Below are 19,160 nucleotides of genomic sequence, written 5' to 3'. Positions count from 1 at the left end.
ACTGGCAAACTGAATCCAGCAGCACATCAAAAAGCTTATACACCATGATCAAGTGGGCTTCATCCCTGGGATTCAAGGCTGGTTCAACATACGAAAATCAATAAACGTAATCCAGCATATAAGGAGAACCAAAGACACAAACCGTATGATTACCTCAATAGATGCAGAAAAGGCCTTTGACAAAATTCAACAACGATTGAAGCTAAAATCTCTCAATAAATTAGGTATTGATGGGACGTATCTCAAAATAATAACAGCTACCTATGACAAACCCACAGCCAATATCACACTGAATGGGCAAAAACTGGAAGCATTCCCTTTGAAAACTGACACAAGACAGGGATGCCCTCTCTCACCACTCCTATTCAACATAGTGTTGAAATATCTGGCCAGGGCAATCAGGCAGGAGAAGGGAATAAAGGGCACTCAAGTAGGAAAAGAGGAAGTCAAATTGTCCCTGTTTGCAGATGACAGGATTGTATATCTAGAAAACCCCATCGTCTCAGCCCAAAATCTCCTTAAGCTGATAAGCAACTTCAGCAAAGTCTCAGGATACAAAATCAATGTGCAAAAATCACAAGCATTCTTCTACACCAATAACAGACAAACAGAGAGCCAAATCATGAGGGAACTCCCATTCACAATTGCTTCAAAGAGAATAAAATACCTAGGAATCCAACTTACAAGGGATGTGAAGGACCTCTTCAAGGAGAACTACCAACCACTGCTCAATGAAATAAAAGAGGATACAAACAAATGGAAGAACATTCCATGCTCATGGGCAGGAGGAATCAATATCATGAAAATGGCCATACTTCCCAAGGTAATTTATAGATTCAATGCCATCCCCATCAAGCTACCAATGACTTTCTGCACAGAATTGGAAAAAGCTACTTTAAAGTTCATATGGAACCAAAAAAGAGCCCATATTGCCAAGTCAATCCTAAGCAAAAAGAACAAAGCTGGGGGCATCATGCTACCTGACTTCAAACTATACTACAAGGCTACAGTAACCAAAACAGCATGGTACTGGTACCAAAACAGAGATCTAGACCAATGGAACAGAACAGAGCCCTCAGAAATAATGCCCCATATCTACAACTATCTGATCTTTGACAAACCTGACAAAAACAAGCAATGGGGAAAGGATTCCCTATTTAATAAATAGTGCTGGGGAAACTGGCTATCCATATGTAGAAAGGTGAAACTGGATCCCTTCCTTACACCTTATACAAAAATTAATTCAAGGTGGATTAAAGACTTACATGTCAGACATAAAACCATAAAAACCCTAGAAGAAAACCTAGGCAATACCATTCAGGACATAGGCGTGGGCAAGGACTTCATGTATAAAACACCAAAAGCAATGGCAACAAAAGCCAAAATTGACAAATGGGATCTCATTAAACTAAAGAGCTTCTGCACAGCAAAAGAAACTACCATCAGAGTGAACAGGCAACCTACAGAATGGGAGAAAATTTTTGCAACCTACTCATCTGACAAAGGGCTAATATCCAGAATCTACAATGAACTCAAACAAATTTACAAGAAAAAAACAACCCCATCAAAAAGTGGGCAAAGGACATGAAGAGACACTTCTCAAAAGAAGACATTTATGCAGCCAAAAGACACATGCAAAAATGCTCATCATCACTGGCCATCAGAGAAATGCAAATCAAAACCACAGTGAGATACCATCTCACCCCAGTTAGAATGGCCATCATTAAAAAGTCAGGAAACAACAGGTGCTGGAGAGGATGTGGAGAAATAGGAACACTTTTACACTGTTGGTGGGACGGTAAACTAGTTCAACCATTGTGGAAGTCAGTGTGGCGATTCCTCAGGGATATAGAACTAGAAATACCGTTTGAGCCAGCCATCCCATTACTGGGTATATACCCAAAAGATTATAAATCATGCTGCTATAAAGACATATGCACACGTATGTTTATTGCGGCACTATTCACAATAGCAAAGACTTGGAACCAACCCAAATGTCCAACAACGATAGACTGGATTAAGAAAATGTGGCACATACACACCATGGAATACTATGCAGCCATAAAAAATGATGAGTTCATGTCCTTTGTAGGGACATGGATGAAACTGGAAACCATCATTCTCAGCAAACTATCGCAAGGACAAAAAACCAAACACCGCATGTTCTCACTCATAGGTGGGAATTGAACAATGAGAACACATGGACACAGGAAGGGGAACATCACACACCGGGGCCTGTTGTGGGGTGGGGGGAGGGGGGAGGGATAGCATTAGGAGATATACCTAATGCTAAATGACGAGTTAATGGGTGCAGCACACCATCATGGCACATATATACATATGTAACAAACTTGCAGGTTGTGCACATGTACCCTAAAACTTAAAGTATAATAATAAAAAATAAATAAATAAATAAATATTAAAAACTGAAAGAGCCAGTGCCCTTATCCAAAAGCTGGAATGTAACAAAAGCCCACCAAGAGTTTTGCCTAGCCCTTTCCTGGGCCTTAAAGCATGACAAGGTAATGAAGGAATTCTTAACAGGAACCGTTCCGGATTAAACGAGTTTCACTGGGGGTCTGAAGAAACTCCCCAGGTCTCCACAAAGAAGCTTTATTGGGGACTCAGGGAACTCCCCAAACCTCCATGGCTTATCAAGAGACAAGATAAGGGTAATCACCCCAGCACAGGGACCCATTTAGATTCAGTAAATGTACTGAGGCTCCAGAGGAAGGTCTTCAGGACTCACATCTTAGTTATAGATTAGGAGAAGCTAATCACTTACGTCTTTCGCTGAACGCACACTTACTCGTAGACATATAGCTTGTAAGGTATATAAGCTCTGGAAAACTTTGTAATTCTGAATTGGTCTGGTGATAATTTCCAGGCCTTCTCCCTGTAACCGGTTACAGAAATAAAAATTCCCTTCTCTCCCAGTTCGTCGGCATCTCGTTATTGGGCCTCAAGAATAAGCAGCCCGATCCTCGGTTTGGTTCCGGGACAGTTTAGCATGTGTCCAGAGGTTTACTGGAAAATCATTTTGCTTTTTAGGCAAAGTGTCTGTTGACATCTTTTTCCCCATTCTCTACTGATGAGCAAAAGTCCTTTGTGGTCAAGCATATTAGGATCAAAGTCTGTAATACTGTTCACAAATATTTACTCACAGCTTTTCACACTTTTAGTTTTTTTTCTTCTGGCGGTGCAAAAAATGTTTTAATTTATTCATTGATTTTTTAAATATAAAAATTATGCGACTCATGGTGGAAAACATAAAACTGAGCTATTGTGTTGTATCAGATACCCACTGGAGATTCCAGCCTTCAAAGGCTTGAAGGCTTCAGAACACAATGGAAAAAAGCTTTAGACCTAATTCTACATTTGTGAATAATGGGGATAATTGAATGCATGTTTGGCTTAAAAGTGATACCATGTATACTGCCTCTGGCTTAAAGTAATTCTGTAAATGTTAATTTCCTTCCCTCCCTGGAGGTCATTTTCCTGTGCTTCTGCCTGAACTCCACACACCACCATTCCATGTGTCTCTATATCCAAGCCTCTAGAACTAAGGGGCAGGATTTCATCTCCACTATCACCTTCGCCATCGAGTGAGGGGGATGTTTGTGTACCTTGTGGGCATGACGTAGGCACCAGGGGTACTTAAAACTAGACCTGTGACCCTGGAAAAGCTTTTAGTTATATTACAAATTTATTTAGATAAATTAAGGCAAAGTTTAAAAAGACATCCATCTACACCGCACCCCTTCCCCCACAGAAAGTCACATATAAAAATGTGAATTATTGAGAGAAATATTTGGAGCATATTTTGTAAGCAAATGCTTGGTATATAAATACATGTGATTACCTAAAACGGTATTGTTAAAACTCTAGAGTGAAATAACTCAGAGAAGAAGTATACATCATGACCAAAGGTAAAGATAAAAGTAAAAAAAGCAACGAGATATATAAATATAAAGGCAAATTAAAGATTAGTATGTGCATATATAGTGAACCAGACTTTGAAGAGTATATATGCTCCTATAAAACTAGCTTTACAATATTATACACATGGAAATATATTTAGAAAATAAAATGAGGCAGGAGAATGGCGTGAACCGGGGAGGCGGAGCTTGCAGTGAGCCCAGATTGCGCCACTGCACTCCAGCCTGGGCGACAGAGCGAGGCTCCGTCTCAAAAAAAAAAAAAAAAACAAAAAAAAAAAAAACCTACATTACCAAGACCAGACATCTTGCTGTGCAAAACGATTGTTAAAAGAAAAGCTTCAGGCAAAATACGTTTAACAAAGTTTGAGCAAAGAACAATTTATACATCAGAGATCAGTCAGTACCAGAAGTGGTTCAGTGAGTTCTGTTCCCGAACTTGAGCATTATTTACAGACAGAACATGGAAGCAAAGTACACAAATAACTTGATTGGTTACAGCTAGGCTTCTGATTTATTTGGACATGGTCTAATCAGTTGGCAGCCTGTGATGGGCTGAAGCTCAGCCTCCTGTGTTTGGCTAAGATTCTGTTGTTCGTTATACTCCTAGTTCGGTTTTCAATTTGTTCACAAACTAAGTTAGGTTTCAGTTTGTTACCTAGGAACTCAAAGTAGGAAAACAGACTCAGGCCAATGAACACCTGCTTATTTAATTTAACAGGGTGAAGGGAAGATACAAGAAAATTTATCTAATAAGGACATATTTTTCCATTTCATTTATTTTTAGAACAAATGTATTAATTTTGAAATCATCCAGAGTAACTGACATACAATTTTTGTAATTTTGTGATAGATCCTGGGTTACGAATTTCATCACAAAAATGTTGTGTAAATATATTTCTGGATATGAAAAGATGACACACATACAGAGTATTTATGTCCCACCGCGCATATATATGTGTGTGTGTGTGTGTGTGTGTGTGTGTGTGTATGCATACACCACACCCCATATAGCTTTCTTGACATCAGGGGTTAGTGACCTCCAATTTCTAAGTTTTCTTCAGTGAAAAATATTTGGAAAAATAAAACAATACTTACTAAATGGTTTTTCTCACAAATGTTGAAAGAATGTAAAATGCAATCATGATGAAATCTCCCTACTCAGCAATTCTCTTCTTTGTTGTGACACACATGACTATCATAGTGACCCTCCTCTGCACTCGCTGAAACTAAATATCCTATCACTGCACTAAGACACTTAGTTTATCCCTCCCCTCCCTTACGCACTCGGCTGAGGGGGCTAGTGGCTATTACCGGGTTGGGGGTAACGCCAAAGACGGCAGAAACGTGATTTTTATTGAGATAGTGAAATATTTTCTGTAGTCTGGAAATAAATGAATGACACATAAGAAAAGAAAAGTCATGATCAATACCCTATTCAGCAATAATCACCATATGGCTGGTTCCCGAGAAGCTGTAGTGTGCAGGGACAAGCCCAAGTTTGGGTTTGCGGAAGAGCCAAGGGACATATACAAAGTCACCTATCTGCTTCTTTGCGGATAAAACTTGTTATGTGATCTCCTTCAATCCTCGTGAAACCTTTCACAATAGGTATTACCACTGTCCTACCTACAAGGAGGGGAAAAGTTAGAGCTGATTAATAACTTGCCTGCTGGGGCTGCTCTTTAACACTGATCATTCCAGAGGCTGAAGTTCTAAGACCTCCAGATATTTTTCATTAACTTTTTAAACACTAAACCATATTACTTCTTCAATCCAAAAATCTATTATAATTAAAAAATAAATTACTTGCAAAAAAATAAAAGACATCTGAAATAATTGGGAAGACAACCTGGCAAATATATCTCAGATGAGACATTAACATCGTTGATACAGAAATAACTTTATAGAGGAATAAGAAAATGATATCAACCTGGAATTATCATGAAGAGCAACAAATATGCCAAATAAAATGCCATGAAAATGTTCCCAGTTACAGGAACTACAGAAGTTGTAACGCAAAACTTGAGAAAATGTACTAAATTAGAAGATAAATTTTCAGAAGTGCAAAGGCTGGGACATCAAATAGCCTATTTTTTTTTTCCCGATGGGAGGGGTGTCAGGAAACAGGCTCTTCTCATGTACTGTGGGTTTTCATGTCAAAATTTTAAGTTTCACTTGGCAGAATCCATTAAAATTTAAGATGTTCATACTATTTGCGTGAGATTTAAAATGTTTATGCCCTTGGTGTAGAGACAGCCCCACGGAGCTGATGAGGGCCCAGCATAATATGGCGCCCCTTTTGAATTTCTCCTTTTGGTCAATATCCCTGCCCCCCATTGACCCTGCTGCTAAGGGTTAGGGGTTAAAATTTTTCCCAGTGTGCTGACGAGAAATTCTGTGTGGAAGGCCCCACACAGAGGCTGATCCTCAGACATGTAGACACAGCTCCATGCTTGTGTATTCCCTTACACCAGAGCCTCCAGCCTCACAAACCTCTTCCCTGGTGATTTTTCTGAATTTGCACTTTACTCTATACTTAGGGCCCCAGTGGAGTTTGTAGTCAGTAATGGCCGCAGCTTTATCTCCTTGCGTGCAAACTGACCCTGCTCTGCACTCACTGAAACTAAAACTCCTGTCACTGTACGGAGATACTTAGTTTGTGCCTCCCCTGAAGACACACAAAGTCACAGATGGAGAGGCAGACATGAGAGACAAGGGAGTTCATGCTCGGTGAAAGTGGAGGTGTATTCATAGTGGTCCAGATATGTGTTGGAGGGTCCTGGTTGTCATACATTTCACAGATCACAGCCTGCATGGGGTGGTGGGTACTACCACTCACCTTGTGCCACACAGAGCTGTACGTAAGACTTTCGGGCTCAGGAGAGAAGAGTGGGCTGGGAAATTAGACTAGTGCTGGCACTTTAGACTAGGGCCTGGCACTGTAGATGATGAGGTTTGTTAAAGCTGCTAACATTTCCAAATGCTCTACCTTGAATTCTGGAAAGTGAGCCACTGGCTCTTCTGCCTGAAGATGCAGGTGCCATTTAATTGTGAAAAAATGAAGACGATTGTTGCTCTATAGACCTCTTTAGCTGATAGAGTTATAATCAAACCTTTCAGGCAAAGATCTGTCTGAATATTTAAGGAATTGAAACAAACAACTAACAAACACTGTTCAGACTTGCTCTGACTTCGAAATATGTGACCTATGTTCCTTGCCACGTAGGCCGCACCAAAAGCTGCTTGAATGTCCTCACAACATGGCAGCTAAAGCCTCCAGAAGAGGGGATGAGCAAGAGCGAGTGCGGCTGGCCAAGTTGCACCCTGTCATTTCTACTCGTTTTTCTGGATTTATCCCCACTTCCCAAGAGCAATCCAATCCAGAGCAAACCCTGACTTCCTTAAATCCGCCACAAAAGTCAATAAACACAAGCCCAGATCCTAAAATAAGTCATCCCTAACACCCTCTTATTGGGAGATCCCCCGTGGGTCTCCCTGGTTCACATTCTCCCTCACTGCAATGAGTCAAAAGCCCACGTTTGTTTGGCTCCAGGTGTGCTCCTGGTGACCTTTTGGATAGAGAACACTGCCAGAGGCACGGTCCTGAATTGGCTAGCCACCCAGGGGTGGTGATGCGGAGTTTCTTAAGCCTCCTCACTCCTTGTTTCCACAGTATCTGGGCTCCACGCTGGTCAAAAAAATCTGTGAGGGACAGCGCCCACTGCTGATGCCTGTACCAAGCTGCGGGTAGATTATCTGTGGTATGGTGAGAACTGTGAGGTGTAAGCAAGGGCTGATTAGGATGGAGGGCAGCAGCAAAGGGCAGCCACAGCCAGGATGGTCCAGCTACAGCTGCTCTGCTCATTTCCCCGGGCCCTGGAGCACTCTGCTTAGGGACACGGTGGCAGGGAGGCCTGGATTATGGAATTCATGAGGGCTTAGCTCTGAGAGGAGGCATTATTCCCCATATGTTGCTTCTCTTCCTGCCCATCATGTACAAAGGCATCAAGTTCCTAAACACCTCCAACAAGGGGTGCTTCTCACAAGGAGCCTCTGTGGGGAATGAGCCCAGAAGCAGCTGTAGAAACTCCCGAGGAGAGTAGCCTTCAGGCCCTTTTCCATCCCTCATCTCCAACTAACTTGTGTGCCTTCCCTCAGAATACCTCTGGCTCCTGTTATTACTCTGCACTCCTAAGAGTTTGTCCCAGAACTTGCCTCTGAACTGATATCCTTACCCTTGGAGTCCCTGCTTATAGCACCTGCCCTCAGCCCTAGTGCATAATTGCTGCTGATCTTTGCAAATATGGATTCCATTCGTCCTAGTTGTCTGCTCATGAGGCTTTAATGGCATCATTCCCTTAATGATCTCAGAATTCCCCTCCATGCAGCACTCCTTGAGATCCCACCATCCTGTAACCCCCATCCTAAAGAAAGCCAGTAGTTGGATGTAAACCCTTCACCCCTTCAATGGCCATATCCAAGAGCAGGAACCTCAAACCTAGATCACTGTTCCTCACCCACACCAAAATAAAATAAAGCGAGGAGAAGTGGTGTCTGGGTGTTCTTAGCACCCTAAACTGCATGAAGGAAAGCTGGTGATGTAACGGTGAGAGGGCGCACTTTCTAGGGGTTGAGGAGGGAGGTGACATAGGCACGCCCTGAGGGAAACCAGAGACGCTGTGTTTTCACTGCTCAGAGTAGTGAGGCCCATGTCCTTAAGGCCTTGATGGACTTCCTGAGACACCTGTTCACTCACACTCAGCATAGTCTCTTCAGGCCTAGATAATAAGGGATAGAATGCAGAGTGGGCCTGGCAGAGAGGCAAAGCCCGGAGAGCCTCATACCACAAGCCACGCCTATTCCAGGAAGAATTCCATCTCTCTGCCACCAGAAGACAGCATTAGCCACTGGGCGGATGAAATACACTCATTGTTACCCGCAAGGTACCACCTGATCCAAACATACAGCACCATATGCCACTTCAATGAAAACAAAGTAAATTGGGCAAGGGTTCAGTTCCATCCTTGGATCTACTCAGCATTCTCCAGTCCCATCAACTGTATTTAAATATTGTTTTAAGACTCTATTGGATATTTTTCATGGTTTTTCTCCTACCCCACCCATTAAATTGCAAATATATTAAGAGGCTTGGACTTCCTACTCCTCCTTGTACTTTGGTATAATATCCCTGCCCCCACATGCAGTGAATGGTCAGTATCACTGACCAACTGATCAACTTCTGGATATACATAGCACAAATCCACTGTCATTCAATCAAGTATATAATGACTCATTTTTAGCAAACACATAAGGAATATTTGTAGCAAACTGGCTTCCACACTCTCCTCTTTGGAAAATAAGTTTTATTTTCTGTATCCCAAACCTCAGTACAACTTATCAAAGATACCAAAATCTTTGCAGATCATTTCCAAGCGCCTTTGTGTGGTTTGTGACGAAGAATAAGCAATAATAGTATTGATATTACCTATGTCCCAAATACCACACATTTCCCTCTCTAACAGAGATCTATGAATCTTACCTGGAGATAAATTCCTCAGTTAGGGCCTTGGTGATGCATTTCAGTCTATCCACAAATTCAGGTGAGCTGAATAAAACTTCACCAGAGAAGCTTCTGGCCACTAGCAAGACTGAGGCCAGGACAGTTAACTGGTGCAACTGGAACGCCAGTTCCTGGAGCCGGATGCCATCCATCAGCAGAGTCTGGTGAGGGAGCGAAGGACAGCCCATCAGAAGAGGAGGGTTTGAATGGAGGCACTGAATACCATAGAACAAGGCAATGCCCAAACACACATCCCTACCTCCGGGAATTCTTCGTTTTCAGGATCCCAGAGGAGGAGGTTCAGGTAGCCTTGGTATAGCACCATTGTTGGACTGGGGGGCTCTGAGTTGTTACCTGCCCCGTTTGGAAGTGAACACGCCATGCTGCAGGAGGAGCTAGGTGAGTCAGGAGAACTCGGACATAGTGTAGTGATGTCTGTGGCTGCTTTGGTTAGCAATTTTGTGGTATAATCGAGGAGAACTATGACGAGAAGGGAATATGCATCTTAAAATTCCAAGGCTTAAAGACGACGGCTCTGAGACATACTCTTGGTCTACAAAGAAGTGATTTTGTAGATCTCTCTATCTTAGAGGAACACTGCTTCTCCCTACCCCTTGCCCAAGGAAGGAACTTTCTACTCAAAAAATAGAAAGTAGCCTCTATTGCTATAAGAAGGCAGACCCGAGGTCAAATCTCCCCTCTCCTGCCCTTAAATTTTAAACATACTGGGCTGTTTATCAAGGAGTTCCTGGAATTTAGTTTGTTCATACTGGATGGAATGCTCCTGCAGGTAGGGTCGAAAGCTCTGGATGGTAGAGTTCACCATGTCCATTTTCATTAGGCCCAGAACACGGAAGATGCCCCTGCCATAGGGAGAAACAGAACATTTACACTATTAAAGGAAATCTAGTCTGGAAGGGTGGAATCCAAGCAAGGAGCCATAAAAGCAGAGTATTTGAGAGTTAGCAGAAGCCTTAAAAACAAACAGTCCTGCTTCAACTTATGAATAATGGTACTGTGGCCAGTGACCCAAGGCCATAGAGTGAGTTGATGGCAAAACTAAGGACAGTTATACCTCCTGACACTTTAACAACCAGATTAGAGCTCTTTGCCTGTAGTCATTCTGCCACCTTGAAAAAAGGGTAGTCAGTGAAAGGAAAATCATCAAGGTGTTAACAATTATATGTGGGTAGCTGGGATGTGGGTGACTGAATTTCTAACTCGCTGAGCAGATCATTTTACTTTTCCGGGTCCTGGTTCTTCTAGCTGTGAAACACGGATAATCCTCTTTCCTGTCCCCTCACAAGGTTTGAGTTGGGACAAACAGGACAACATCTGGGAAAAGGCAATTTGCACTCTATAGGAGAAAGAATCACTATACCTTAATGTCTTAACAGTATCATGACATAAAGGTGACCCAACTGATCTAAAGATCATCAAAGGAACCCTGAGAGACTGTCCTTGGAAAATAAAAGCCAATAATCCGGAAAGGAGAAAAGGTGTGTTAGTCAGGTTGTCAGAACACAAGAGCTAGATAAGACAGGGGCTATATCACAGTAGCTGGCTCAGAGTTCTCCGGCACAGTGTCTAAGGCAGATTTGGGGGACAGCACATCTAGACTCTCACCTCAGTAACTGCACTGGATCTGTTATGGTCTCTAGTTTCTGTATCGCTTCATCTCGAACTGGTGCACATAGCAGAGCCATCAAATTGAGAATGTAGTTAGAAAGATGAGGGACATCCAGGGCCCCATGTTCTGCTTCCTGCTTGAGGAGATCTGTGTCCAGAGCTTCTTCTATCTCATTTCTTAGGCGGTTCTGCCATGGTAATAGCAGTGATAGCAAGGTCTGCCCGACAAAGGAAATCAAAGGAGCCAAGTTCCGTTTAGAACCTCAAACTTTCTCCAATGAACTACGCTCTTAGGCCAAAGGCATCCCAGATTATGTCTTCTGGCGGGCAGAGAACTGAGTCTCTACGTTTCTTAGAGAGCATTATTTCTTTCTGTTTAGAGGACAATTACCATTCAAGGTTTCACTGGGATCAGTTATAGTAGTGGTCATTATTACTTTTTAGGTAGAATGAGGTAAAAATATGAATAAAAATAAGAATGTGGTTTTAAATGTGTGGGAGATAAGAAATATGAAATACACACCACCACAAGGAGATGATGCATTCTGAATAAAGGATAAGGACATTTTTAGATTGTTTTACTCCAAAATGTGAGGATAAAATAGCAAATTTGGAATCTTTAAGGTTTCCTTGAAATAGCCTTTTGACTCAAACATGTAAGTCCCTTGTGGGCAAGGGCTCGCCTATTCATCTCTGGGATTCTGAAACACGTAGACCATAGTGGGGTTTCAGTAAGAATTTGTTTAATTGAGTTATATATTGTTATAGTCATCGCCCAATGGTCAAGTTTCATCTTATACCAATAAAATGGAAGCTGCCCCATCCTATCTATTTAAGTAGTAGGTCACGTTAAAAAAAAAAGTATGCTACTTGATATGTTAATAGCCATTGACGATCCAAGGTTCTGAGACACCCAGGAACTTCCCATCCACGAATGGGAGTTGGTTACTCACCTCCTTAACATCTTTTAGAAGTTCAAGAGCACAAGTGAAGTCAGGAGGAGTACTCAATAGCTGTTCTTTCAGATGGTTCCAAAAAGCATTGTACATTGCCTCTGCAAACCTGCCTTCTACGCTATAAGAAGGGTTAAATGAGCAGATTGCTCTTTACCTAGAGAATTGATACAGGATCATAATTTCCCAAGCAGCATTTAAAATTATGAAAGACCATTAAATTGACAGGCTAGGAGGACCTATGTTTAGACTTGAGAAGGGCTGAATAAACTGAAGTTAGTCTCAGATGGAAAAGCATTGGCTAAATTCTCTCAGAAGGGTACCTCAAGGTTCCAGAGACGCTCTCTTCCTGCAGCAGGAAGAACCGTAAACTAGGAGTTGAGACTCTGACTTCTAACCCTAGTTCTGCACCTAGCCTGGATGTGTGACTTAGTTTCCACGCCATAGACTTAAAACTTTGAACCAGATGCTATTTTTCCTTCAGGCCTGAAATCTAGGAAAGGATTTTACCTCTTGATAATACTTGAAGGTCTTTTGAGACACTTTAAATTCAGCAAGCCCAAAACTGAACTCCTTATCTTCCTTCTTTAAATTTGTTCCTCATGTATACTTAGTTCTGTAACCAGAAATCTGAGACTTTTTCTCTTTAAAAAATATAATAGTAGGCCGGGCGCAGTGGCTCACGCCTGTAATCCCAGCATTTTGGGAGGTCGATGCGGGTGGATCACGAGGTCAGGAGTTTGAGACCATCCTGGCCAACATGGTGAAACCCCATCTCTACTGAAAACACAAAAATTAGCTGGGCGTGGTGGCGGGTGCCTATAGTCCCAGCTACTCGGGAGGTTGAGGCAGGAGAATTGCTTAAACCCGGCAAGCAGAGTTTGCAGTGAGCCAAAATAGTGCCACTGCACTCCAGCCTGGTGACAGAGCGAGACTCGGTCTCAAAAAAAATAAATAAATAAAAATAAAAAAATAGATATATATACACACACACACACACATATATATACACATGTATGTATACACACATATATGTATATACATACATGTGTATATATATGCATGTATGTATGTAATAGTAATGTATGCTTTCTGTTTACAAAAATACAAGTGATTAAAAAATATATGAAACAAAAATTCAAAGTTTCTCCTCCAACACAACAATCTAACCTGTGAAAGTTCAACTATTATCTATCTGGTGTGTACTGTAGTCCTTCTTAATTCCTTTCCCCTCATGTCTTTTATCCACTCAGTCACCCAATTCCAGAGATTTTGCTTCCTAAATATCTCTGGAATCAGTCTCCACCCACTGTCATCTCTTTCCCGAACTATTGCTATAGTCTATTAAATGGCCACCTTATACCCACAAAACCTTACCCCAACAATGGTACATATTTTTGATAAAATCCATGAGTTTTCTAAGATACAAATCTGATCATAGTAGCATACTCATTTAAAGTTTTTCAGAAGCTACCTATCTCTAGCAGTGTACGTGGCCTTTAAGTCCCTTCATGATCCTATTCTGCCACTTCTCCTCCCTTAACCTTCTTTCTCCTCCCTTAACCTTCTTTCTCCTCCTACATCCTGTGCCCTAACAATAACAGTCCACTTATAATTAATATATAATTGTCTTCCATCCCTCTATGGCTCTGAAATGACATTTCCTCTTCCAAGAGAGTCCCTTCTGCCCTAAACCACCTGAAAAGACTTAAATTCAAGGGTTACCTTATTAGGAAAGTCTTCACTGACCTTCCCCAGGTAGCTGAGCACTGCATAGAACTCCACACACTAGATATGAGATAACTTATCACTCTGCACAGTAGCTATTTGACTATCTTCCCTACAGAAGCTTTTAGATGGCAAAGACAGTGACTCACTCAGCTATATGTCTTCAGCTTTCAACATTCTGCCTTCCACCTAATAAGTACTCAATAAATGTTTGTTGAATAAATGTCTGATTATGAGATTTCCCCTAAAAACCGGTAACTGTGCTTAGTATAATTTTATAAGTCCAAAGGGAAAACTAATTGTCAATTATCTGTAGATAATGGATAACCCCAAACTCTATTTCAACCTCTTATCCAGTATACATTTTGTATTACTACATTTGAAAAAGCCTGTTAATTTAAAAAACACAGTGAAATCCAAGCCCTAAATAATATTATTCCTCCTGCTTCATCTATCCACCCCCTGAGATCCCTAGCCACTTTAACAGACCTTCATTCTCTTAGTTTCACTTTTTTCTGCACCCCTACCAGGAGAAAAATAAATCTAACTCGGGCCGCAGGGACTATAAAGGCAATGAGGGAGATGCTACAAGACCTGTGTTTTGGTGAAAAACTTCCTTCAGGTAAGCCATCCTTTGCAACAGACAAAGGAAAATCTAAGAATTATGAAGATCAAGAGAACCACTGACAAAGCAAGGTGCTTTAAGTAACAGAATCCCAAAAGTGGCAAAATAACAGAAGCATTTAAGGTGGGAAATTAGAAATACCATAAAATATAGATTCTGACAAAGAAATCAACCCATTCAACTCTTAATAAACACTAGAAGCATTCAATCCATAAATGCTGGATGATTCTTAATAATATATTGTTATATTAATATAATTAAGAGAAACCAATATAAAGCCTAATTGTAGAAGCACACTATTTATCGATGGTGTTCTAATCTTGATTCGCAGAATCTTTATTACATTGATTATGAAGCAGAAATGTCCCCTGAAATTTCCTACTCATGAAGAGTGAACAAAACCACTATTAGAAAATCTGCTCATCTGTGCCTGTTTAATCTGTAGACAATTAAAAGATGAACGGCTAGGAGTTACTTCTTCCAAGTCTGTCTGAAAAGATCTGAAAATCACTCTATGTTTCATTATTAACTAAGATCCTGAAATGAACATTTTGACAATACAGAATGAATACCCCTTTTCCAAGATGCTTGGGACGGGAGTATTTTGGATTACGGATTATTATTAATTATTATTATTATTATTATTTTATTATTATTATTAGAGACAGGGTCTCACTCTGTTGCCCAGACTGGAGTGCAGTGGCGTGATCGCGATCTCAGTTCACTGCAACCTCTGCTTCCCAGGCTCAAGGGATCCTCCCACCTCAGCCTCCTGAGTAGCTGGGACAACAGGCATGCACCACCATGCCCGGCTAATTTTTGTATTTTTTGCATAGACAAGGTTTCACCATGTTGCCCAGGCTGGCCTTGACTTCCTGGACTCGGGCAATCCACCTGCCTCGGCCTCCCAAAATGTTGGAATTTAACAGTCGTGAGACACTGCGCCTAGCCAGATTACGGATTTTTTGGATTTTGGAATATTTGCAGCATACTTGTATACCGCAATGAGCATTTCCTTTGAGCATCATGTTGGCGCTCAAAATGTTTTGGATTTTGGAGCATCGTGGATTTCAGATTTGGGATGTTCAACCTGTAACTGCATTGGTTTATTACCTGTTTAAATATAATTTGCTGCTTTGACCCTTTTAAAGTAATAATTACACTGATTTGTTGGTACTATATAAGACACACTCAACCATTAAATTTATTAATAAGATGCTTCAAACCTGACCAAAAGTCATTTGTGCTATGTACCTACGCCCCGAAGAGTAAAATGGAAAAACAACTGAAGAATCTGCACCTGCTTGGAGGTAAAATGGTCTCTTCCACATAGAAATCTTGGTTTACTACAATTTCATGGGAAATGCTCAGCTTGGAAACTTCATTAACTGTCTCTATCAGATCTGTGACAGAAAAGACATCAGGTCTGCTCTCTGGGAAAAAAGAAAAAAGCATAACCATTATCAACAGGGAACCCACAGAAAGAGAATTTTTACTTTATTTAGAGATTCACTCTGCCAAGTAAGGCTCCCAAGTTTAGATTCATCAAATGGATCTTACACAGACTCATTCAATCATTTTACTATCAGAAGTTTTCTGAACTCTTTGCTCTTCAGTAACACTGAACATCTCAGAGAAGTCAGGCATGGGAGGAAGAAATTAGTTTTTGAAAAACATAAAACAGTTTTGAAAACCTTCCACTTGAAATGTAAAACCATAAGCAAAACACGGCAAGCAATGAATAAGTTGTGATTTGTAAAATTAATGTCTATCTAAAAGTTACTGTGTTCCCACTGTTTTCTTCCTACCTCAGGGGCTACACACAAGATGAAGGCTAAACTCTCCTCATAGATACCACACGAATCTTACTAGATGGCTCTAAAGCTGAATCCTGCTCCTAAAACAGTAGTTTCCAAATCTGAGTATTCAACAGACAACATTTCAAAACAACATGAGTGACACATAATGATTTGACAATTTTTATTTTTCCACATATGGACATGAAAGCAAACAAACAATGAAACCACCCTACCATCATCAAAATAATCACTTCATAAAAAGAAAACATATTTTAACACCTCAGAAAGTATAACGAAAACACAGTCAGCATTAAGAGTAGTCTTTTAAATTGAATCAATTTAATATTATTTTAAAAACTCATTACAACATCTTTATCGTTTTATTTCATTCAATATCGGTAAGAACTATGTCATAGCCCAGCATTCGAATTGGGGAACCAATGTTCTAAATTCATCATACAGAGTACTTTCAGTAGTGAAACAAAGTATATATAGTAGTCACAATTATTACTTGATATGTAAAATAAAATATGCAATAAAACTATTTTGCAAGTCAATTTCAATGTAGTTTCATAACTTGGTCGGAGAGAACGATGTATCCTTAAGATATAATAAAATTCACACGCAAGAATCCTAAAACTCACTCCAAGAAGATGGTCTATTTATGCCCATTTGTTTTTCATTTAAAAAACAGTTGATGAGACTTTTGTTGAAAAGTTAGTCTCATCAACTGATATTTCCTTTCTATCCTAACTAAAAAGCTGCATATGTTAAAATATACCATCTAATTAATTCATTAAGACATCATTTATTTGAGAGGTATTATGAAGTATGAATTGTGCCATTCTGCTTACTAGCAGTGACCCCAAGTGGCCACCAGAGAGAAACACGTGATTCAACTTCATATTTTTTCCCGTTTCAGTCTTCAAGAGGTTAGATTAAATTGCTACATCTGGAGAGGTCTGCAGATTAACCTTTGGTTAAATTCACTGGAGATTATTGTAAAAGAACTGCAATTTGAGTTCCTGTGAGGTTGGACTAGTCAAGCCAAAGCTTCAAATGCCTAACATAAGGTGTGAAAAAGACTTAAAGTCCCAATGTTCACATAAAAATGCTATTATTAAAGATCTAAATAATTTTACCCCAGAGCAGTGGTAATTTTTATGTCAACAAAGCACCCCTGGAAAAGGACAGAACACAACTGAAGCAACAGATAATTTGGATCACTTCTGATCTGTCCTAGATCTACCATTTACACCTTACAAAATCAAAATACAAGAATGCTATTTATTTCCCAGGCTTTGAACTGACTAAATCACTCTCGACTATTGTCAAACACAAGTAACTTGCTTTGTCGGTCTCTTTCTCTAAAACCAAAATCTTTTAATTTTACTTACCAATTAGGGGCCTAAGTCCTGCATGTAAAAATTAGAGGGGGCAGAAAGACAAGAGAAAGAATAATCCAAAAGAGGACTAACAGAAGGATTAGTAAGGAAAAATGCAAGGTTGCAAGAGCCTTCTATATCCCTTAAAGGCCCTTAAATCACAGGCTGTCTATTCCTTTAGCCTAATTGCTGTCCATAGAAGTGTTGCAGGTTTTCACACCTGACTCCAATCTATTAAACTAGGCTCTTCAGAGAAAGAGCCTAAAAATCTTAACCCCAAGTGCTTCTTATGATGTTTCAAGTTTAGAAAACATTACCTGGTGACCTTGAGAAGTGTATTTAAATAAAAAAATTAAACAAAAGAAAAAATAAAATACAATAATAGTTAAAAAATAAACCAGGTGATATGGTTTGGCTATGTCCCCACCCAGATCTCATCTTGAATTGTAACTCCCACAATTCCCACGTGGAACCCAGTGGGAGGTGATTGAATTATGGGGGTGGATCTTTTCTGCACTGTTCTCATGATAGGGAATGAGACTCATGAGATATGATGGTTTTAAAAACGAGAGTTCTCTGCACAAGCTCTCTCTTTGCCTGCCACCATCTGTGTAAGACGTGACTTGCTTCTCCTTGCCTTTCATCTTCCACCATGATTGCAAGGCCTCCCCAGCCCCATGAAAGTAAGTCCAATTAATCTCTTTCTTTTGTAAATTGACCAGTTTCAGGTATGTCTTTATCAGCAGTGTGAAAACGATTAATACACCAGGCAATACTAAGCATTGGCAGACATGAAAAAGCAGGAATGCTCATACATTATAGATACCAAATTTGGACATTTTTCAGGATTGACTTCTATGACAATGAAAAATATCCACATGTATATAGAAACGACAGTTCTAGAAACTTCAAAATCTGATATTAGTATGAAAATTTTATGTACACAGAAGTTCAATCAACATCATCTATGATAATGAACACTACAAACAACCCAAACATCTATAAATATGAAAATGAATATGTGTGTACAATAGCAAAGACTTGGGACCAACCCAATGCCCATCAGTGATAGATTGGATAAAGAAAATGTGGCACATATACACCATGGAATACTATGCAGCTATATAAAAGAATGAGTTCATGTCCTTTGCAGGGACATGGATGAAGCTGGAAACCATCATTCTCAGCAAACTAACACAGGATCAGAAAACCAAACACCACATGTTCTCACTCATAAGTGGGAGATGAACAATGAGAACATATGGGCACAGAGAGGAGAACATCACACACTGGGGCCTGTCTGGGGGTGGGGGGCAAGGGGAGGGATAGCAGTAGGAGAAATACCTAATGTAGATGATGAGTTGATGGGTGTGGCAAATCACTCCATGGCACATGTATACCTATGTAACAAACCTGCACATTCTGCGCATGTATCCCAGAACTTAAAGTATAATAATAATAATAATAATAATAATAATAATAAGAAGAAGAAGAAGAAGAAGAAGAAGAAGAAGAAAATGAATATGTGTGTATTATCTTT

The 19,160-nt window shown here is 40.2% G+C and overlaps 1 protein-coding gene across 2 annotated transcripts in view; it reads right to left on the bottom strand.

The window, feature by feature from the left end:
- Nucleotides 1-15,812, bottom strand: part of LOC100599308 (T-complex protein 11 X-linked protein 2) — a 39,268-nt gene extending 23,456 nt beyond the window's left edge. For both annotated transcript variants that reach the window (XR_004028724.1, XM_030807082.1), the window contains exons 1-6: nucleotides 15,737-15,812; nucleotides 12,084-12,204; nucleotides 11,128-11,348; nucleotides 10,228-10,364; nucleotides 9,761-9,981; nucleotides 9,481-9,662 (exon numbers count right to left, since the gene is read on the bottom strand). Coding sequence is in view for 1 of the 2 variants with exons in the window: in XM_030807082.1 (XP_030662942.1) it covers nucleotides 9,481-9,662; nucleotides 9,761-9,981; nucleotides 10,228-10,364; nucleotides 11,128-11,348; nucleotides 12,084-12,179 (857 nt within the window). In the remaining variant the exon portion in view is untranslated. The remainder of the gene's footprint in view (nucleotides 1-9,480; nucleotides 9,663-9,760; nucleotides 9,982-10,227; nucleotides 10,365-11,127; nucleotides 11,349-12,083; nucleotides 12,205-15,736) is intronic.
- Between the last annotated feature and the right edge of the window lie 3,348 nt (nucleotides 15,813-19,160).

This window comes from Nomascus leucogenys, chromosome X (assembly GCF_006542625.1).
Source record: "Nomascus leucogenys isolate Asia chromosome X, Asia_NLE_v1, whole genome shotgun sequence".
In the NCBI taxonomy this organism is placed as follows: Eukaryota; Metazoa; Chordata; class Mammalia; order Primates; family Hylobatidae; genus Nomascus; species Nomascus leucogenys.
Note: the sequence above shows the minus strand (reverse complement) of the source record. Positions and strands in the feature narration are given on the sequence as shown.